This window comes from Eptesicus fuscus, chromosome 21 (genome assembly GCF_027574615.1).
Source record: "Eptesicus fuscus isolate TK198812 chromosome 21, DD_ASM_mEF_20220401, whole genome shotgun sequence".
Classification (NCBI taxonomy): domain Eukaryota; kingdom Metazoa; phylum Chordata; class Mammalia; order Chiroptera; family Vespertilionidae; genus Eptesicus; species Eptesicus fuscus.
The window spans coordinates 50,309,952-50,332,556 of NC_072493.1; the positions used below are offsets into that span (position 1 = coordinate 50,309,952).

Genomic DNA, 22,605 nt, shown 5'->3' on the forward strand with positions numbered 1-22,605 from the left:
AGCCGCGGGGACGCTGATTGGCTGCTCTGGAACCCTCCCAGCCAATGGGAGTGAGGAGTGTGGCCGCGTCACGAGTATCCAGGAAGGAGGCGCCGACACAGGTTGGGAGAGGAGAAGTGAAACCAGGGCGCTGGGGAGTCCCCACCGCGGAGCTGCCCCCCCAGACTCTGTCCCCCGCTGAGACCTGAGCGCAGGCCCGGGCCCTGGACTCGGTCCTGACCTCCCTCCTGCGCGGAGCGCCCGTCACACGGTTCCCCGAGGCCTGGCCCCGGCGCCGTGCTGTTCAGGGACTTTCCAAGGTTCTGGGGTCACCATCTCTGTGCAGCCTCACCCAGGAGGGAGGCGCCCCAATAACCTTGTGTATGTGGTTCCCTCTGTCACAGTCACCACTCACGGAGTCACACAGAGGAAACAAGTGTGAATTCACGGCGCATGCTCACTGCCTGTGAGAGGGTCACAGAGTCATGTTTTTATGAAAATCACCAATTTCCCAAGTGAACACGGAGGAGGGAGGGGGGGCTGCTCCCAGGTCACATCCGTGCCCGTCTCCCTGGGAGGCGCTGGGTGTTCACATTTGCTTCTGCGTTTTGTCTGTTCCTGTGGCTGCAGCTCATGGAGACATGGACGGCCTCACAGAAACGGGCAGGAGCAGGGTCACTGACCTTTCAGATCAGTGTGGTCTCCCCTGTGACAGTCACTGCAGCCACACACGGGGTCGTTCCTGAAAGGGGCTTTCAAAGTGAGACCTGAAACCATATTCACTGTATTCTTCTAGTTTTAATTTTTTAAACATATATATTTCTATTTCAGAGAGGGATGGAGAGATAGAAACATCAGTGATGAGAAAGCATCATTGATGGGCTGCCTCTTACACGCCCCACACTGGGGATGGAGCCCACACACCTGGCTTGTGCTCTGACAAAGAGTTCACCTGTGACTTCCTGGTTCATAGTGAAAGATGAAACAGAGGCCGGAGAACCAGGACACAGGCTTTACTGGCGATCACCCTGCCGGCCGCCTTCCACAGGGGAAAAGGGGAGAGAGAGAAGGGGAGAGAGAGAAGGGGAGAGAGAGAGAGAGAGAGAGAGAGAGAGAGAGCGAGAGAGCGAGCAGGGGTGAGAGTGCCTTTAAAGGGAGGAAAGGAGGGGACGGGGCTTAGGGTACTCAGCCCACACTGATTGGTGGTTTCATGTAAGGTACATGGTTAGGGGCCTAGGGATTTAGGAATTGGGGGCTTAGGGTATATGGTAGGTGCTGATTGGTGGTTCAATGTACAGTCTATGTAAGGTGTTCAGGAATGTCCGGCTGCAGGTGTATTGACTGTTTCCCTGTTTTCTGTCCTGTCCCCGTCCCCAGGGCTGTCTTGCTGGTGGCTCTGTCCTCATGCAGGTTATATAAAGGGATGCCCTGTGTCTCTCAGTCCTAGAACAGTGATGGGCAACCTTTTGAGCTTGGTGTGTCAAACGTCTCCAAAAAACTGAGCATAACTCGGGTAGTGTGTCACTTTGAGGAAAAAACATTATTTCGCGATATTTATAGTTTAAATAACATAAATGTATAATTGTTATATATAATTGTATTTAATCAACCAAAAACTAAATATTTAACTTACCTGCTTACTGACTTCTTTGTTCACCCGTCAGTCGGTTTCTTTTGTTGGTATTGATATTATTTAGCTTCTGTGGGGTGCCGTGAACTAAGATAAGTGAGGGAGAGGGGGAATTCTTTAACTAACCTGCCAATTAGTGACTTTTTTGTTGCTGAATTTCATTGGCTAAATCTTCAATTGAAGGTTGGTATTTTGTACACTTCAGGCCCAAGCAAGCGCTACTAACTTCATCTGTCAATCTGTTTCATTTGTTGGTTTTGATATTATTTAACGCTGAGAATAAGGCCTCACAAAAGTATGTATAGGGGAAAAATTGTGAGTAAAGCCATTGCTATACTTTTCAGGGTGCTAAAAGTGTCTGGTAGTCTATTCCAGGCACTCCAAATTTCCTGTTCGTAGTGGCACTCCTCTTGATTCTCCAAGCGGCACCTTTCCAAATTCTCAAGCTTTGACCTCAAGTCGACAAACACCTGAGCCAGATACTGTCTTGAAATTCTGCAAGTTGCATCTCCAAATCATCAATTTGCATCCATTGGAAACCATTTAATTCCAAACTACTGTAGACGACTACATCAGGATACTTAATTATTTTCATGGTCTGTTCTAGACTTCTAAATGGACTCAATCTATCACTAAGCAGGTCAAGTAACGAGTCTAAAACATGTTGGTACTACATATGCAAGAGTTCCATTTCATTTTGTACAGCTGCACTGGCCTTCTCTAAATACTTCGTTACTCCAGGAAAATACTTATAAGTTTTAGTTTCTACATCTCGCTTGAAAATTCTAACTTTACTTTCAAAAGCTTTTATGTATCCAAACATGACATCAATACTTTTGCCAAAACCTTGTAACTTTAAGTTCAGTTCATTAATATGAACAGAGAGATCTGTAAAAAAATCAGGGTGTTGACCCACTTATCATCATTAAGCTGAGGAAAGTTTCCCAGATCCTTATCGTCAAGAAATACCTTCATTTCTTCAAAGCACTCCACAAAGCGCTCAACAACTTTGCCTCGGCTCAGCCATCTTACATTATTGTACATCAGCAGTCCACTGTAGGTGGAATCAACCTCCAGTAAAAGTGCCGAAAATTCTCACTTGTGAAGGGGGCGAGCAGCTATTAAATTAACTATTTTTGTAACAACTGATATTAAGTCGTTTAAGTCAGTGAATCCTGCCTTGGCACATAAAGCCTCCTGATGGATAATACAATGAAAAGGCACAATCGGATGTCCAATAGCTTCTGTAAACAATTTGACAAATCCGACTTTTCCCCCCACCATATCTTGTGCCCCATCTGTCGTCACTTACACGACTTTAGAGATATCAATGCTTAGGTCACGAAATGTTTGTATAACAACCTTACATATTTCGCTTCCTGATTTACTTATTGACACTGATACTAACTTTATCAACTCTTCTCTCATTGTGAGACCATCAGAATATCGACCAACAATGGCCAACTGAGCATGTGATGTGACATCAGTAGTTTCATCGAGAGAGATCGAAAAATATTTACACTTCCTTATGCCTCTCTTTAATTGATGTTGTACGTTTGTGTTCAGTCTCATTATTCGGTCTATTATGGTATTTCTACTGATGGTAACTCAGATATTCTCTTAATAATTGCATCTTTATTCTGCACATCGTGAAATAGAACTGGTGCACATCTTAGGAGAGTTTCTTTAATAAATTCTCCCTCACTGAGCGCTTTTCCATGCTGAGCTCTAGAGTGAGCAATGCTCAAACTTGCAGATGTTAAATTTGTAGAGCCTTTCATAAATTTAAGGATGGAATTAGATTGGCTCTTATAAAGGTGTAGCTGCCTGGAAATGTATTCCTTCCTTTCACCCTCACTTTTTTTCAAGAGCTTGTGTGGGGTGCCGTGAACTAAGATAAGTGAGGGAGGGGGAATTCTTTAACTAACCTGCCAATTAGTGACTTTTTTGTTGCTGAATTTCATTGGCTAAATCTTCCATTGAAGGTTGGTATTTTGTACACTTCAGGCCCAAGCAAGCGCTACTAACTTCATCTGTCAATCTGTTTCTTTTGTTGGTTTTGATATTATTTAACGCTGAGAATAAGGCCTCACAAAGGTATGTAGAGGGAAAAATTGTGAGTAAAGCCATTGCTATATTTTTCAGGGTGCTAAAAGTGTCTGGTAGAGGGTTCCAGGCACTCCAAATTTCCTGTTCGTAGTGGCACTCCTCTTGATTCTCCAAGCGGCACCTTTCCAAATTCTCAAGCTTTGACCTCAAGTCGACAAACACCTGAGCCCAGATACTGTCTTGAAATTCTGCAAGTTGCATCTCCAAATCATCAATTTGCATCCATTGGAAACCATTTAATTCCAAACTACTGTAGATGACTACATCAGGATACTTAATTATTTTCATGGTCTGTTCTAGACTTCTAAATGGACTAAATCTATCACTAAGCAGGTCAAGTAACGAGTCTAAAACATGCTGGTACTACATATGCAAGAGTTCCATTTCATTTTGTACAGCTGCACTGGCCTTCTCAAAATACTACGTTACTCTAGGAAAATACTTATAAGTTTTAGTTTCTACATCTCCCTTGAAAAAAAAATTTTTTTAAATATATTTTATTGACTTTTCACAGAGAGAAAGGGAGAGAGAGACAGAGAGCCAGAAACATCGATAAGAGAGAAGCAGCGCCCCCTACTGGGGATGTGCCCGCAACCTAGGCACGCGCCCTTCACAGGAATCGAACCTGGGACCCCCCCAGTCCGCAGGCCGACGCTCCATCCACTGAGCCAAACCGGTTTCGGCTCGCCTGAAAATTTTAACTTTACTTTCAAAAGCTTTTATGTATCCAAACATAACGTCAATACTTTTGCCAAAACCTTGTAACTTTAAGTTCAGTTCATTAATATGAACACAGAGATCTGTAAAAAACATCAGGGTGTTGACCCACTTATCATCATTAAGCTGAGGAAAGTTTCCCAGATCCTTATCGTCAAGAAATACTTTAATTTCTTCAAAACACTCCACAAAGCGCTCAAGAACTTTGCCTCGGCTCAGCCATCTTACATTATTGTACATCAGCAGTCCACTGTAGGTGGAATCAAACTCCAGTAAAAGTGCTGAAAATTCTCGCTTGTGAAGGGGGCGAGCAGCTATTAAATTAACTATTTTTGTAACAACTGACATTAAGTCGTTTAAGTCGGTGAATCCTGCCTTGGCACATAAAGCCTCCTGATGGATAATACAATGAAAAGGCACAATCGGATGTCCAATAGCTTCTGTAAACAATTTGACAAATCCGACTTTTCCCCCCACCATATCTGGTGCCCCATCTGTCGTCACTGACACGACTTTAGAGATATCAATGCTTAAGTCATGAAATGTTTGTATAACAACCTTACATATTTCGCTTCCTGATTTACTTATTGACACTGATACTAACTTTATCAACTCTTCTCTCATTGTGAGACTATCAGAATATCGACCAATAATGGCCAACTGAGCATGTGATGTGACATCAGTAGTTTCATCAAGAGAGATCAAAAAATATTTACACTTCCTTATGTCTCTCTTTAATTGATGTTGTACGTTTGTGTTCAGTCTTATTATTCGGTCTTTTATGATATTTCTACTGATGGTAACTCAGATATTCTCTTAATAATTGCATCTTTATTCTGCATATCGTGAAATAGAACTGGTGCACATCTTAGGAGAGTTTCCTTATTAAATTCTCCCTCACTGAGCGCTTTTCCATGCTGAGCTATAGAGTGAGCAATGCTCAAACTTGCAGATGTTAAATTTGTAGAGCCTTTCATAAATTTAAGGATGGAATTAGATTGGCTCTTATAAAGGTGTAGCTGCCTGCAAATGTATTCCTTCCTTTCATCCTCACTTTTTTCCAAGAGTTGGGAATGATTAGTTTCAAAATGTCTATTTATATTCCACGTTCTGCTTACTACCATTTCAGTACATAGAACGCAAAATGATCTGCCATTTTTTTCTATAAAGCCATACATCTCGGTCCATGTCTCTTGAAAGGCTCGGCCACTGCTACTACCACTTCCTTTACTTAACCTTAGTTTTTTATTTTTTGGGTTCTCCATCAGGGGGGCAGTGACAGAAGATAGAATTATAGATAGCTTGTTAGGCCTGCAGGCAATTAGGGGTTAACTAGCCTAACTAACCACAAAATGGTGCATATAACTGTCTTTTAGGAAAGGGCAGGGTTAATAAGCAGAAATAGGGGTTAATAAGGATGCACAACAGTAATAGTGGTGAAATGGAGTCTGCACTATGGAGCAAGATGGTGTTCCTTATGTGAATTAAAATGGCTGGCGCTATTTCTAATGGCGGGGAAACGGCACCCATAGCACCCCACAAACCCTCGCCTCTCCCAGCCTCCCCCTCACTTATCTCAGTAATGATGGATTAGAAATCCATGACACCCCAGAACAGTAGATAATGGTTGCTGTGGTTAACTGTTATTTGGTTACTGGTAATGGCAGGGCCCCCAGAGATGCGTCCCCCGCTGCTGTCTGCTGCTCCCTGCTCTGCCGGCGGAAGTGAGGGCAAAGATCCCGGCTTAACCAGAAGTCCCAGAACTAGACGCTCTGTGCTGGACTTCTGTTGTTTTGGCCTTCAGACCTCCGGCACAGAGTGTCTAATAGGGAGGATGAAACATTTGCGACTAGAGTCTTGGAGTTAGAGTCCACAGCTGAGGCCCCGGGTCAGCCCAGTCCTGGGGCAGCAGGCCCCTCTCCCCGAAGCCCAAGGTCTGAGCTCCCTCCTGGCTGCAGCCTTGGTCCCCAATGGGGCGCGGGGTGGGGGTGGGGGGCTCGGGGTGGGGGTGGGGGCTTGGGGTGGGGGAGGGGCGCGTCTACCTCCTGGGCCTCTGCCTCCCTGTGAAGAGGCCCAGCGAGCAGCCCCGGACCCGGGGTGGTTGGATGGGTGACCCGGCGCCCCCAAGGCCCCCGCTGTGTGTGTGTGGGGGGGGTGGGGAACCCGGGGCCTGAGGACGCCCAGCGGCCACGCAGCCTCCTCCTGGGACCCTGGGCCCTGGGGTAGGAAGGGGCTGCCCCGGCCAGAAAAGGGGGGTCCCTGAGGGGGACCGGGGTGCGCCCGCCTCCTCAGGTCCCAGAACCGGGACGGGCCCACAGGGCGAGGCGGCCCCGTGAGGAGGGGCTCAGGCGCCCTGGCCGGGGTGGCTCAGTGGGTAGAGCGTCGGCCTGCGGACTCAGGGGTCCCGGGTTCGATTCCGGTCAAGGGCATGCACCTCGGTTGCGGGCACATCCCAGTGGGGGGCGTGCAGGAGGCGGCTGATCCATGTTTCTCGCTCTCTTCCCCTCTCCCTTCCTCTCTGTAAAAAATCAATAAAATATATTTTTAAAAAAAGATGGGCTCCGGGTGGGGGTCTGGGACCTCACCCCCCCCCCCCGCCGCTCCGGCCGCAGTCAGGGCTCCGGAGCGATCGGACCCCCGTCCGTCACCGCAGACAGCCCCCCCCCCGCACCCACAGGGGGGCTCCCGTGGGGGGACCGCAGGCTGCGGGGGTCCGGCCAAAGCGGAGGGACGGGAACCCCGGCAGGACCAGCCCCTCCCTGGGCTCCGGGAGCTGCTCCCAGACGGTGCACCCCGCACCGCAACCTGCACCCCGACCTTCGGGTGCGGACGGCCCCCCCTGTGCTCAGACCCAGACCCGCCTTCTCGGAGGGGCTGACGGCCGGTGCGGGCTCCGACCGCGGGGACAGCGGGGCAGCCCGGCCTCGGGGGGCGGAGCGGGACGGGGTGCTGGGCAGCAGGCCCCCGGGCCCCGCACCCTGAGCGCCGCCCTCGGACCGCGGAGGCCGAGCCGGAGCCTCCGGAGGAGCCGGCACCGCAGACCCGGAGGCTCAGGGACGGCGGGGTCGGCGGGCGCTGCCCGGGGCTGGAGCGGCTCCTGGGACTGGGGTCCCCCCTCCCCAGCCGGCGGCCCTGGGCTGGGTGAACCCCTTGTTCCAGGGACCCAGGCGGCGCCCCTGCTCCGGGCCCTGTGTGGTGGGGGAGGGGTGGGGTTGGGGTTCACCAGGAGCCGCCCTGTGCCGTCCACCCCGCCCCCCGGGGCCTCTCCCTTCCCCCGCCCCGCCCCGGCCTGTGGGGAGCCCCACGTCCACCCGGTAACGGGGCCGGAGAGGAGCCCTGAGGACGTCCCTGAGGAGGGGGAGCGGGCGCCTCTGTGACAAACAGACCGACAGTGAGATGGGCCCCGGCCCCGTCCCTCACGGCTCTGCGCCCCGAGTGTGTCCCCGTGGCCGGGTGGGCGGTGAGTGGCTGGGGGCCCCCCGGAAGGAGAAGGGCTCCGGGGGCCTCAGCCCGGACACGGGGCCGGTGACCCCTGTGCCCACGTGACGCACAGAGACGGCCCCGGGCTGTGTCCTGAGGAGACGCTCCTGTGTCCTGAGGACACACGGTCTGAGGGCGCTCCCTGCCCTGAAGGCGGAACCAGAACCGGCACCGGCAAGGACGGTGCGGACGGCCGCCCAGGAGGAGGCCCCGCGGCCCGAGGACTCACCGGGGACGGACCCGGGCGCGGGGGGCGGAACGAACCGGCACCCGGGACCGGGCCGCGCTTTCCCGAGAGACGCCCCGTGCTCCGCGCCCAGCGCCGCCGGCCTGACCCCGCGGCCGCCCCGCCGCGGAGAGGAGCGCCCCCTCCGGCGGTCGGCGGGACGGACGCCACGGCCCCGGCTCAGCGGCCTCCGCCCGCGCCCGGCCCGGCTCCCGGAGACCGTCCCCCGGGGGATGCCCGCGGCCGGAGCCCCCGGTCCCGGTTCCGTTCCTCACGTTCCCGCCGGCGGAGAGCGGAGCCCGGTCCGTCCGCACAGCCAGGGCCGCCCTCTCCCCACGGCCCCGCTCAGCGCCCCCTGCCGGGGGGAGGTCCGCGCGGGGGCCCGCTCTCCCCGCACCGCCTCCGTCTGGGTGTGTGTGTCTCCATTTCTTTATGGATTAAGGGGTCACATGGTCTCCTCACCCCGTTCCCACCCACACCCCTCCCCACGCATGTCCCCCCGGTGTCCGTGACCGCCGGTCGGGCTCATCTGCCCGCTCACACGTCCTCCGGTCGCTCTCCGCGCCCCCCTCCCGCCATCGGTCTCGGTCTCTCTGTCCATCGGTGTGAGGGGCCATCACACCCGCCCGTGCGGGGACCCCGGGCCGCCGCTCCCCCTCCCACGGGCGGGTTTCCGGAGCAGGAGGCTCGCCGGCGCCGTCCGGGCCGGTGCACACGGTGCCCGTCCCCGCTCTCCCTCCAGCCGGGCCCGAGGGGCGGTCCGCCGGCCGTCAGGGCCTCCGAACGCCGGGCCCGGGGTCTGCAGAGGCGCCCGGTGCAGACGGAGAGCCGGAGCGCACGGCGGCCCCACGTCTGTGCTGTTCACCGGCGGCTCCGCGGTCAGAGGGGAGCAGGGCGCCCCGAGGCCGGGGTCCTGGAGGCGGAGAGGAGCCCTGGGGGCGGGGCACCGGCACCAGCTTCCCCTCGGGGCGGGGAGCCTCCACCGGCGGGGGCGGGGCCGCGGGGCCGCGCAGGGGGGACGGGGAGGCCGGGCACGCACGTGGGGTGCGGACTCCGCTGGGAGCCCCGGGAGAAGCGAGAACGGGGCGCTCGGGACGGTGCCTGGGGGGCCGTCGCCCTCAGGACCAGCCGGCGGCCCGGCCAGGGAAGCGGGTGCTGAGCAGCGAGTCCTTCCTCTGACGGCGGCAGAGAGCAGAGCGGATGGTCCTCGTACAAACATGCGCACGTGGAGGCTGTGTCCTGTGCTGAGGTTTATGTTTAAAAACACATGTTTTATGATTTTTACAGAGAGGAAGGGAGAGGGAGGGTTAGAGACATCGACCCGCTGCCTCCTGCCCTCCTCCCACCGGAGATTCGCCCACAACCCAGGTGCGTGCCCCTGACCGGACTCGAACCCGGGGCCCTTCGGTCCGCAGGCCGACGCCCTACCCACTGAGCCGCACCGGCCAGGGCTGTGTGTGTGTGAAGCACAGAACGGGGTGCAGGGAGGCCTCTGACCCCTGTCGCCATGGTAACGGGGGCGGGAGCCTCCCTGAGTCTCAGGCCTCAGCCCTGGGACCCCCAGGGAGGGTCAGACCGACTCCGCGGCGCAAACCCACGGGCTCCCCGAGGGGGCGCTGTCGGGGGCCGGGCAGGAGGCGCTCAGAGAGGCGCAGGCGGGGCTGCAGCGGGGGTGGGACGGGGTTTGCTCAGCGCCCTGCTGGCTCCTCCCTCCCTGGCTCCCTGTCCTCAGGGGCAGCCAGGGCTCTGCCCTCCCGACAGGGGAGCGGCTGGACGTTCCAGAATGTTCTGTGGCTGGAGGCCCGCCAGGGGCAGGGTCCCTTCACCCCCAAACCACAGCGCAGTCCCTCAGGGCCGCCCAGGTCCCCCATGAGGGAGAGACTGGAGCGCCCCCCGCGGACACCCCAGGGCCTGCGGGCTCCCAGGCCCATCTTCTGGGCGCTGAGCAGGGCCTGTGGGGGGAGCGTCAGGAGGGACTGGGGCGCCTCCCCCCACGTGTGCCCACAGCCCCGAGGAGGAGGGGCTCCCGAGGGTCCCCCTGGGCCCCCCTTTGTGTGAGACGCCCAGTGGATGGCCCCACGGCCCAGCCCGGTGTCCCCCCAAAGGCCTCGCCCTGAGGACGGGTCCCAGGAGGTGCGGACCTCTGACCTCTGACCTGAGCGCAGCAGAGGGGGGAGGGGGCGCTGTCGCCCCTTCGGGCCCCAGAGCTGGACCCACCGCCCCGGATCCCGGCCTGGTGCTGGGGGGCTCCCTCCTGGGCCCCGACCCGCGGGGGCCCTCCCAGGAGTGAGGTGCGGGGCCCCCGCGGGGTGGATGCTGCTGCGGGGCCTCAGCTCTGGCCTGCGGGCAGTCAGGGGGCTCCTCTTCCCTTTGGGGTTCCGGTCCCCACACCTGGTTTCTTTCTCCCCCAGGGAGTCTGCGCGGGTGAGGAGGGGGCGCTGGGGACCCGTGGCCATGACCCCCCGTGGGTGTGGGGCCTCTGACCCCTCACCCCTCTGCCTCCTGCGGCCCCTCGCCTGCGGGGCAGCCTGAGTGTGCGGAGCCCCGTTAGCGGAGGGGGGGCTCCGCCAGAGATCCTGACCCTTTAGTTTTTTTAAATTATATTTTATTGATTCTTCACAGAGAGGAAGGGAGAGGAATAGAGAGTTAGAAACATCCATCAGCTGCCTCCTGCACACCCCACACTGGGGATGTGCCTGCAACCCAGGTACATGCCCTTGACCAGAATCGAACCCGGGGCCCTTCAGTCCACAGGCTGCTATCCCCTCTCCCTCTCCCTCCATCTCTGAAACCAATTAAAATATTCTGTAAGAAGTGCCCTTCCCAACCAGGGCCCTGCTGACCCCCACATGACAACACCCTCCTCTCCCAGCCCCTTTGTTCAGGGGAGAGAGTGTGGCCCTCGGACTGAAGGTCACAGGCTGTATCCGGTCAAGGGCATGGACCTCGGTGCAGGCTCCATGGGATCCCCATGCTGGAGGCGACAAATAGGTGCGTCTCTTACATGGATGTGTCTCTCCGTGTCTCTCCCCTCCCCCTCCTCTCTCCTTAAAAGCCAAAGGAACAATGTCCTCCCGTGAGGACAACAAACAAACAAAGCCCTCTCCCCACCCCCACCCCCCACAGGGGACCCCTCTCCTCAGCCCCCCACCGTCCAGCACAGACCCTCCTGGCTCTGGGGAAGAGGCAGCCGGTCTCTGTGCCACAGAACCTGCCTCTGTGAGGCCGCAGCGGGTCCTGTGCTCAGCGCCCTGAGGGGGAGCCCCCCACTCCCTGGGCCTCACAGACCTTGTGGGGTCAATGGAAGGTGAGACCTTCCACCGGCAAGTGGGTGTGACACGGTGACCCTGAGCATTCCCACAGGAAGCCCATGGTGATGAGGGGACACAGAGCTGTTCAGACATGAAGCCGTGGACACTCAGTGGAGGACGCACAGCGTCAGCAGAGCGTTCACGTACAGAGGAAACCACAGCACCGGGCCGGTGTATGTCGCTGTCAGAATCACTGTGGGGTCAGGGCCGGCCTGAGGTCCCTCCAAGGTCCGTGTGCCCAGAGGGAACAGCAGCTGTCACAGGGTCACCAAGTCCTGGCTGAGGGGTCACCGTCACAGAACCCACCCTGTTCCCGAGACAGTGACCTCATGGCTGTGGCCCCGGCACAGCTGTCCTGGGGCGGCTGCGGCTCAGGGTGCCTCCCGGGGCCCTCACTGCACCTGCAGGTCCACAGCGCTGCTCCCCCAAACCTCCAGCAGCCTCTCCCCCCACATCCGGGTCCCACTGGGCTCAGCACTGGAGGGAAGGACGGGAGAGAGGGCGGCGGGCAGAGCACAGTCCCAGCAGGAACTGACCTCAGAGGGGGAATCGCTCCTGCTAAATCCTCGGAGGCTCAGGGAGAGACTGGAGAACAGCCAGGCCCAGAAGGAGGCAAGAGCGGGAGGAGCCTGAACACCCACCTCCAATGAGGGCTCCTGTGTGCAGGGACCTGGGCCTGTGGGACAGTGACAGGCGACCTGCCTCCTGTGTCTGTCAGACGGGGACGCCCAGAGAATGAGACCAGAACTCACACCCAAGAACAGGAACAGGCCTCACACCCACCAGAGCAAAGAAACACCAAACACCCAGGAAGGGAGGGCAGAGGGCGGCCCAGGCCTGAGCCCAGGCTGACCTGCCCCAGGAAGCTCGCTGTCCAGGGTCCTGGAGAGGCGCTGCATTAGGACCCGGGACAAGGCCTGGGGGATGGGAGTCCCTGTGACCACAGGTCCTGGTGGGACAGGGTTCCCCTGAGGGACAAGGTCAGAGGAGCAGAGAGGGACCCGGCCGAGGAGTGACCACGTCAAAGCCCACGATGCACTGGGCACTGACCAGGCACAGGCCCCGACCACGCTCCGTCCTCACAGCCCCTCCCGTCCCGCCTGCCACAGCCTCAGAATAGCAAACACAGGGACCTGGGAAGTTCTTAAAGCTTCAATTTATTTTCTCGCAGAATTTAGGATCTTCCCCTTTAATTAACCCCCCAAGGCTTCTTGGCAAGAAATGAACAAGCAGAGTCACAGCCAGAATCTCATTAGAATTCGGAGCAGGAAGTTGCAGCTCAGAGCACCTGGGAGGAAAGGCAGGGAGGGGAGGGCCCAGCCCCTCTGCTGACAGGAAAGTGTGGGGAGCAGGGCGGGGCCAGCCCCCCCATCAGAGGTTCCTGAGTCAGGAAGTGGGAGCGTGGACACACCTTCCATCACTCAGTCCCCACAGGGCAGCTCCTCACGCTGTGGAGGACAATCATCATGAGCAGATCCAGGGCAGTGGCTGGAACTGGTGACATTCTCAAACCCACTTCATGCTCACAGTGTCCCACAGACTCCCCACCACCCAGGCCTCCCTCTGCCCACCCCTCCCCACGGCAGGTCTCACCTTTAGAAGCCGAGAGAGACACATCAGAGCCCTGGGCACTGTCACTGCCTGGGGGGGACACACCAGGATGGGGTCAGAGACCAGGGCAGGAGACAAGGAGGAACTATGGGGGGAGGGGTCCCCCATGGCTCCCTTCTGCACTGTCACAGGGACTCAGGGGTCACCCCTCCATACTCACTGGCAGCCTGAGCGTAGCTCCCTCCTTTTCCACCTGCGGGAAGAAAACATCCCGTGAGAGACCAGAGAGGAGGCAGGGCCAGGAGGTCCTAAAGGAAGCCCTAGTCCTGGGCCCGGAGAAGTTTCCAGAACCGTGTGTACAGACCCAGGGCAGGACCAGGAACCCTGAGGGAAGTGCATGTGAGGGGACTGGACCCACCGCCCTCCTGGAGGTCTGTGCTCAGCAGGGACCTGCCCTCTGACCTGGGACTGCAGGGAACGGGGTCCCACCACCAGCATCATCAGGTGGTAAGTGGGGCCCTCAATTCCCACGGGCCTCACTGAGGAGTGAGTGTGAGCACAGAGCCCCACACTGGCCATCACACTTGGGTACGGCGCTTCCTGTGAATGAGGTGGGACACACGTCTACCTGGGCTTGAACCCCCAGAGGGACAAGACACTCAGACCCCACCCCTGCCCACCTGAGCGCCTCCTCCCCCACATCACAGCTCCAGCCACAGCTCCCAGCAGAACCAGGCCCCCAGCGATGCCCAGGATGATGGAGATGAAGGTCTGAGGAGGTGGCTCTGGGAGGAGAAGGGAAGGGAGGGTGAGGGCCCTGACCCCAGGCCTCAGCCCCGACCCCACTGAGTCCCCCAGGGCCCCTGCTGCCCTGAGAAGGGGCTCTGTGCCCACGGCCCTCCTCACCCCATCTCAGGGTCAGGGGCTCGCGCAGCCCCTCGTGCTGCACATGGCACGTGTATCTCTGCTCCTCGCCAGGGGGCACCCCCACGGCCGCCCACTTCTGGAAGGTCCCGTCCCCCGCAGGCCTGGTCTCCACCAGCTCCATGTCCTGGGTCTGGTCCTCCCCGTCACGCTGCCAGGTCAGGCTGATGTCCGCAGGGTAGAAGCCCCGCGCCCAGCACCTCAGGGTGACCTCACGGTCGGAGACGGGGTGGTGGGTCACGTGTGCCTTTGGAGGGTCTGAGGGGAGAAAATGCAGGAACTCTGCATCCGCCATGGGACACTCCAGCAGCGCCCATGTGACCATCCTGAGAGAGGACAGACACCTGGGTGGGGGAGGGAGCACACAGCCCACACACCAGCCTGGACAGAGGCCCCTGGAAGGCCCTCCTAGTCTTTAGAACATTCTAGAATCAGAGAGACACAGCCCAGGACAGGAGGCAGGTCTCTGAGGGAGAAAAGGGATTTGTGGTCCTGACCTGGGTGGAGGCCACGTGACTCAGAAAAGCTGGGGTCAGGCCTCAGACACAGGGGGTGGGGGGCAGCGCACAAGGCCTGAGAGAGGAGGTCCCCGTGGGTCCCAGAGCCCCTGCAGGGCCCATGGGAACCCCTAATGGGTTATGTCAGGGGGTCTCCCTGCACCCCAGGAGAGCCTGCACCCCTAACTGTCCCTGAGAGGAGGGGGAGTCCCTCTGGAACCTGACCTGGACATCCGGGGGACCCCCTCCCTGACCCAAAGAGGGGTGTCTGACACTGACCCCCTGTCCTGTCTCCTGTAGGAGCCCCAGCCCGGGGGAGGGGGCGGCCCCAGGGCCCCTGGTACCTGCGCGCTGCAGGGTCTCCTTCCCTTTGTCCAGGTAAAGGCGGAGCCAGTCCACACACAGGCCCTCCAGGTAGCTCTTCTTACGCTCTGCCACACCCGCCGCCTCCAACTTGCGCTTTGTGATCTGAGCCGCCATGTCGGCCGCGGTCCAGGAGGTCAGGTCCTCGTTCAGGGCGATGTAGTCGGTGCCGTCGTAGGCGTCCTGTCTGTACCCGCGGAGGAGGCGGCCGTCGGGTCCCACGTCGCATCCAAACATGACCTGGAGGGTGTGAGACCCTGACCCCGCCCCGAGGTCAGCCCCGCCCCGCCCGCCCTGCGGGGCCTGAATCCAAAACTGAAAGTGAAATCGGGTCACAGTCCCCGCGGGCTCCTCCCGGGTGGGGGCCGGGCGGGTCCCGCCGCCTCGGGGTGACGCTCGGACCCGGACCCTCGGGGCGACCCCGGCCCGTCCGTGGGGAGGGGGGTGGTGACGGGCCCGGCGGCGGCTCACCGTCCTCGCTCTGGTTGTAGTAGCCGCGCAGGGTCTGCAGGTTCCCTCGGAAAATCTGTGCGTCTCTCTTGGCCCTCAGCGTCTCCTCCTCCCAGTACCCCGGCCTCTCCTGCTCCACCCACGGCTGCTGCATCCACGGCGCCCGCGGCTCCATCCTCCCACTCGCCGCGTCGCTGTCGAACCGCACGAACTGCGTGTCGTCCACGTAGCCGACGGCGATGAAGCGGGGCTCCCCGCGGCCGGGCCGGGACCAGACGGTGCTGAAATAGCTCAGGGAGTGGGGGCCTGGGGGGCGGACGGGGGGCAGGGCCGGGGCTGGACACGCGCCTTCCCGGGCCCGCGCCCCCGCCGGGTCCCCTCGCTCCTCCCCGCACAGCCGCCCCCTCCGACCCCGCACTCACCGGCCCGGCTGGGGGTCAGGACCAGCGCCCCCGAGAGCAGCAGGAGGAGGGTGGGGGGCTGCAGGACCCGCATCCTCGGCGTCGGGGGACCTTCTGAGTCCGGGCGCTTCCGCGGAGGAGTTATAACCGGGAGCCGCGGGGACGCTGATTGGCTGCTCCGGAAACCGCTCAGCCAATGGGAGTGAGGAGTGGGGCCGCGTCACGAGTATCCAGGAAGGAGGCGCCGACACAGGTTGGGAGAGGAGAAGTGAAACCAGGGCGCTGGGGAGTCCCCACCACGGAGCTGCCCCCCCAGACTCTGTCCCCCGCTGAGACCTGAGCGCAGGCCCGGGCCCTGGACTCGGTCCTGACCCCCCTCCTGCGCGGAGCGCCCGTCACACGGTCCCCGGCGCCGTGCTGTTCAGGGACTTTCCAAGGTTCTGGGGTCACCATCTCTGTGCAGCCTCACCCAGGAGGGAGGCGCCCCAATAACCTGTGTATGTGGTTCCGTCTGTCACAGTCACCACTCACGGAGTCACACAGAGGAAACAAGTGTGAATTCACGGCGCATGCTCACTGCCTGTGAGAGGGTCACAGAGTCATGTTTTTATGAAAATCACCAATTTCCCAAGTGAACACGGAGGAGGGGGGCGGGGCTGCTCCCAGGTCACATCCGTGCCCGTCTCCCTGGGAGGCGCTGGGTCTTCACATTTGCTTCTGCGTTTTGTCTGTTCCTGTGGCTGCAGCTCATGGAGACATGGACGGCCTCACAGAAACGGGCAGGAGCAGGGTCACTGACCTTTCAGATCAGTGTGGTCTCCCCTGTGACAGTCACTGCAGCCACACACGGGGTCGTTCCTGAAAAGGGCTTTGCAAACTGAGACCTGAAACCATATTGACTGTATTCTTCTAGTTTTAATTTTTTAAACATATATTTCTATTTCAGAGAGGGATGGAGAGATAGAAACATCAGTGATGAGAAAGCATCATTGATGGGCTGCCTCTTACACGCCCCACACTGGGGATGGAGCCCACAAACCCGGCTTGTGCTCTGACAAAGAGTTCACCTGTGACGTCCTGGCTCATAGTCAAAGATGAAACAGAGGCCGGAGAACCAGGACACAGGCTTTATTGGAGATCACCCTGCCGGCCGCCTTCCAGAGGGGAAAAGGGGAGAGAGAGAGAGAGAGAGAGAGAGAGAGAGAGAGAGAGAGAGAGAGAGAGAGAGCCGGGGTGAGTGCCTTTTAAGGGGAGGAAAGAAGGGGACGGGGCTTAGGGCACTCAGCCCACACTGATTGGTGGTTTCATGTAAGGTACATGGTTAGGGGCCTAGGGATTTAGGAATTGGGGGCTGAGGGTATATGGCAGGTGCTGATTGGTGGTTCAATGTACAGTCCATGTAAGGTGTTCAGGAATGTCCGGCTGCAGGTGGAGTTTATGTCATACTCCGTCCATCAGTTGGGGGAGGGGAGGATCTATCACACAGGTCAATGTTCAAGCACCGAGCCCGGCTGTATTGACTGTTTCCTGTTCTGTTCTGTCCCCGTCCCCAGGGCTGTCTTGCTGGTGGCTCTGTCCTCATGCAGGTGATGTAAAGGGATGCCCTGTGTCTCTCAGTCCTAGAACAGTGATGGGCAACCTTTTGAGCTTGGTGTGTCAAACTTCTCCAAAAAACTGAGCATAACTCGGGTAGTGTGTCACTTTGAGGAAAAAAACATTATTTCGCGATATCTATAGTTTAAATAACATAAATGTATAATTGTTATATATAATTGTATTTAATAAACCAAAAACTAAATATTTAACTTACCTGCTTAGTGACTTCTTTGTTCACCCGTCAGTCGGTTTCTTTTGTTGGTCTTTTTTTTTTTTTAATATATTTTATTGATTTTTCACAGAGAGAAAGGGAGAGGGATAGAGAGTTAGAAACATCGATGAGAGAGAAACATCGACCAGCTGCCTCCTGCACACCCCCCACCGGGGATGTGCCCGCAACCAAGGTACATGCCCTTAACCGGAATTGAACCTGGGACCTTTCGTATGGGTGCTCCCTTGTAGGTAACTAACTGTTTTTCTCTTGCTGCTTGTAAGATTCTCTCTTTGTCTTTTGCCCTTGGCATTTTAATTATGATGTGTCTTGGTGTGGTCCTCTTTGGATTCCTTTTGTTTGGGGTTCTGTGCGCTTCCTGAACTTTTAATTCTATTTCTTTCATCAGGTGGGGGAAGTTTTCGTTCATTAGTTCTTCAAATAGGTTTTCAGCATCTTGCTCTCTCTCTTCTTCTGGCACCCCCATAATTCGGATGTTGGTTCGCTTCAAGTTGTCCCAGAGGCTTCTTACACTATCTTCAACTTTCTGAATTCTCTTCTCTTCATGCTTCTCTGGAGGAGTGTCCATGGCCTCTTTGTGTTCCAAATCTTTGAGTTGATTCTTGCGATCCTCTAGTCTGCTGTTGGGTCTCTGTATAATATTTTTTATCTCAGTCAGTGTATGTTTAATTTCTAGTTGGTCCTTTTTCATATCCTCGAGGGTCTCATTGAATTTATCGGCCTTTTCCATGAAATTCTTGAAAAACCTTATAACCGTGGTTTTGAACTCTATGTCCAGTCGCTTGTTCTCCTCCATTTCTTTGGTTTGGGATCTGTTTCCTTGCCTCCTCCTCATTTTCGCTGCTTCCCTGAGTTGGTAGGGTAGCTTTGTGTACTAGGTGTCCTATTGGTTCAACGGGTCAGCCTCCCAGTTACTTGAGGTGGGCACTCTTGGTGTACCCTTGTGTACTGTGTGTCCCCCAGCAGGAGCTACAGCAAGAACTAGTTTTCTCCTCCTTTGCTTGGGCGGTTTTGGAGCAGTCTGACTGGAGCTGCAGTTAATTTGGTTGAGCTGCCACAGAACAGGCCATTTATATGCAAAAGCCGCTGTGTCGGGCCTGGGCGGGTTTGTAGAATGCGAGGGGCAGGGCCTCAGGGCGGGGCCTCAGGGCGGGGCGGGGCCTCAGGGCATCACTAGGCTGGGGCGTGGCCAATGGCGATGGCTGGCGTCAACCCTCTCTGCCTTTCCGGTTTCCAAGTCCCTGTGCCCCGAGTTCCAGCGCAGTAAACAATGATTGCTGGGCGTACCTCTGCAAAAAAGTCACTCTCACTTTCCGACCCGATGGCCGAGAGTCCAGCTTCTCCCCGTAGGTGTCTGGGTCCCCCGAGTGTCCCCAGAAACTGGATTTCAGAGTGATCGGGAGCTTGTCTCCCTGTGGGTTGAAGAAAAACCGCGCACCCAGTCGCCCGCTGCCAGCCTGATTCGCGCACCTCCGTACCTCAGCTTTTCAGCGTTTGTGCTCCTTTCTCTTCTTAGTTGTAGATCTTCCACTCAGCCAGCTTTCCCATGGTTCTGGGTGGTAGACGTTTTGTCTTTTAGTTGTATTTTTGAAATTGTTATGTGAGGCAGCAGATTAGTTGTTTAACTATGCCGCCATCTTGGTTCCTCCCCCCACCCTTTACGACTTTAGCCGATTATCTAAGTCCACATGACCCGTTCAGCCCCCACCCCTCCTAGGCATCTCCCCTTCTAGAAACCACATATAAGGAACGCTGTAAAAAATAAAATTTCGAGGCTTGATCAGAAACCCTTTTGTCTTGCCTCCATTCTTCTGCGTCCCTTGTCTGTCTCTCATTCTCTTAGGTGCGCCGCCTCGGTACCCCCGTTAGAAGACCCCGCTGGCCGGGGCAGTAAAAGCTGGTCCTGAGGCTGCCACAGCGTCACTTGTATGGTTTTGCTGCTTTTCTGGGCCTGGAGCTGAAAGACAACTGAGACCTAGATGTTATTTTTAGGGGGAAAAGAGTAGGGGTCTCAGTTGCCTCACTAGTGATATGAAAGGGGAGAATAGGTTATCCTGGGGGTGAGGTTCTTGTTTTCCCAGTTTTGCCCCTTGCTGGGTATCCACAGGTTTCTTGTAGGTCCTGAGACAGGGTTTCAAAAGAGGTGGAGCAGTGGTTAAGCTCCCTGTGGCAGTTCCGACTCCTGCTGTGATGCTGAGGTTAGGAGGATAGGGATGATCTGGACTGCCCTTTTGTGTCAGATATGATGGGTTACGGGGACAGGTAAAGACTGATTATTGGGGCTGCATCTACATTGCGTGAGAGACAGATGAGAGTACAGGTTCCTGTCCGGCTGATGGGGAGACATATGTGTGTGTTTTCCCCACAGAGGAAGAAGAATCCCTGATCACGGAGACAAGCTGAAAGGTGTAGGGAGAAGTTTCTAGTTCCGCACTCCAAGCTGAGAGGGTGGTCACCATGGCGCTGCCAATACGGGGTCACAGATGAGTGACTGAGGTTGTATTTCAGTGAAAGTGGGAGGGAAAGGGAAGGAAAGGAGTAGTGAGAGCCGGGGACCTGGATGGTTGGATAAGAGGTTAGACACTGAATATTCTGGTTTAGCTTAAGAAGTATCCAGCAACCTCGTCCTGCCAGGCTTGGAGACTGAAGCCTCACTTTCTTGCTCAGAGTAACTTCTTTCTTTCTTTTTTCTTTCTTTATTTCTAAAAGTCCGGGGGGGGGTGCCCCTAACTGGTTTGGCTCAGTGGATAGAGCATTGACCTGCAGACTGAGGGGTCCCGGGTTCGATTCCGGTCGGGGGCATGTATCTTGGTTGCGGGCACATCCCCAGTGGGAGGTGTGCAGGAGGCAGCTGATCGATGTTTCTCTCTCATTGATGTTTCTAGCTCTCTATCCCCCTCCCTTCCTCTCTGTAAAAATCAATAAAAGTGTATTTAAAAAAATAAATAAAAGTAAAAATAAATAAATAAAAAATAAAAGTTGGGGGGGTGGGGGAGGGAGCAGGCTCCACAGCCTGTTCCCAGGCTAGCCAGGCCTCTAGCCGCTTCAGTCCCAAATGGCCACATTCTTCCTACAGATAATGGTCATAGAGGAGATAAGGAGATAAGGCGTTTACAGTCCAAGGAATGGCTGGGCCTTGTGGGGTGAGAGAGTGAAACTGAGGTAGGTGACTGTGGTTTGGGACAACTGTGTTTTATGAGGGGATGCATGGTAGCCCTGGCCGGGCACCGAGGTAGAATGGGAAGAGAGTGAATGGGGGGATTTAGTAAGATGCTGTGTAGACATGAGGTGGCTAATGGCTGAGACTGATCTGTCAACACCCATAATAGAGACGAGGAGGGGACAAGGGTCCCAGCGAATTCAGAGAGGGCAGAATAAGTGGCCCCAGTGTCAATTAAAAAGGAGATCGGCTTACCTGCCACCACAGTCATTCCCCGAGGCTCTGTCCTGGTGATGGAAGTCTGTGGGGCCCTGTCAGGGCCTGGCAGCTTCTTCAGTGGCCAGTCCCAGGAGGTCTGGGAGCTCCAAACCGGATCCAGAGGGCGGCCATGCTGGACTGGCTGAGGCCAGACAGGAGCCAGACTACAGTCTGATTTCCAGTGGCCTTCCCTTCCGCACCTTGGGCAGGGCCCAGGCGGGGGTCTTGGGTTTGAGCAGGACTTGGCTCAGCATGGGCCCGGAGGAGGCTTAGCCCCTGACTTACCCGCGGTTGGAGGACCGGCACTCCGTTTGGGGTTCGTGAGAGCGGTGGCTAGGAGCGGGAAGGCCTCCTAATGGGCCTCCGCCTTGGCCTGATCTCGTCTTTGATTTTGGATTTGGGTCTCCTTGTCTCTATTATTAAAGACCTTAAAGGTCAGGTTAACGAGGTCTTTTTGAGGGGTTTGTGGACCTGCAGTTGCGGCGTATGTCGGGGAGTAAAGGTGGTCAGGTCAGTGGGAAAGGAAACCTGAGATGCCTCTCAACCTGTGAGGCTGGACATAGAGAATGGGACGTGGACTCAGACTATGCCCTCAGCTCCTGCTGCCTCCCTCAGGGGTAGAGTGGACGCGAGAGTAGAAGAAGCTGTTGAGGAAGGCAGTCTTTGGGCCTGAGAATGAGTGTTAGATGGAAAGGCTGTTTTAGAGCTCAGGTTCTCAGGATTTGGGCTCCGGGACTGGGGAGAAGGCGGCTGCTGGTTAAGAGGGTCTGAAGAGAAAGAGTCTAGGCGTTTTTCAATTTGAGAAAGGTCAGAGAGTGAGAAGGGAATGGCCAGCCACCTGTGAATTTGTTTGCTGGAGGCCACAGGAGTGGAGATTAGGCGGAGAGCACAGGGAAAGGAAGATGGTTAGAATTCTCAGAGGTAGAAATGCCCCATCCTGCCTCCCATAATGAGGGCGGGACTTGGAGGGGTGTTTCAGGGAGACTGAGGCTCAGGAAGCGAACACCCTGAGGGAGAGGAAGGGCCTGTAAATGCAGCCCAGCCGCTGCCGCTGGTCAGTGGGCGGGACCAGTGTGTGTAAAGGAAAAAAAAAGTTAAACGTACTCCGGAGTCCTCCAAGGACTCCTGCACTCCGGCGTTGACCTGGGAAAAAGAGTGCTTAGTCAGAGAGGGACAGGTTTAGGATTGTAAGGAGGTGGCGAGATTGAGACACGTGGAGAGAAACGATCCGCTGGGTTGAAAGAGTCAGAAGACAGAGAAAGGGGTTTGAGAGGACAAAGAGGACTTGCAGAGGAGGGTCTGATGGGTGGAACCTGAGGAATAAAACAAGTGGGGAGAGCGGGAGGTGGGTGGGGAGGGGAAAGCCTGTTCGTAGGAATCTCGAATGCTTCCCAATCCGGTGGCAAAAATTATCTAGCTCTCGGAGGATATTGGAATTTTCAGGCCACAGAGAGACATTGTCGAGTTTATATTGTGGCCAGGTAGAGCTTCTTTGAGGTTACGAGAGGGTTTGGATTGAGGGGTTCCCATGACCGGAGGGAAAGGCCACCGAGAAGTTGGGGAAGGAATAAGAAGCGTCCTTCTTTTCCCTCTGCCAACCTGTAGAGAAAAGGACAGGAGAAGGTTGCAAGGTCGTCACCCTGAACCTTTCCCGTGGAGTAGAGCAGAGTTTTCCCGGCCAGGTACCTGGGCTTTCGTAGAACGTAGAACGTAGAACATGT

At 56.5% G+C, this 22,605-nt stretch overlaps 1 protein-coding gene across 6 annotated transcripts; it reads right to left on the reverse strand.

The window, feature by feature from the left end:
• Positions 1-12,593: 12,593 nt before the first annotated feature.
• On the reverse strand, positions 12,594-15,791 carry LOC129147597 (patr class I histocompatibility antigen, A-126 alpha chain-like). Of its 6 annotated transcripts, none has more exons than XM_054710265.1 (8): positions 15,660-15,791; positions 15,259-15,573; positions 14,769-15,044; positions 13,910-14,185; positions 13,684-13,788; positions 13,224-13,256; positions 13,046-13,093; positions 12,594-12,900 (listed from the first exon to the last, which is right to left on the reverse strand). In XM_054710265.1, the coding sequence occupies exons 1-8, from the start codon at positions 15,730-15,732 to the stop codon at positions 12,896-12,898; spliced, it is 1,131 nt and encodes a 376-aa protein (XP_054566240.1). In that variant the 5' UTR covers positions 15,733-15,791; the 3' UTR covers positions 12,594-12,895. The 6 variants fall into 6 exon arrangements, with proteins under 6 accessions (XP_054566240.1, XP_054566241.1, XP_054566238.1 ...); XM_054710266.1 differs by having other exon boundaries at positions 15,259-15,543; positions 15,660-15,790; XM_054710263.1 differs by lacking the exon at positions 13,684-13,788 and having other exon boundaries at positions 15,259-15,543; positions 15,660-15,781.
• Positions 15,792-22,605: the final 6,814 nt, after the last annotated feature.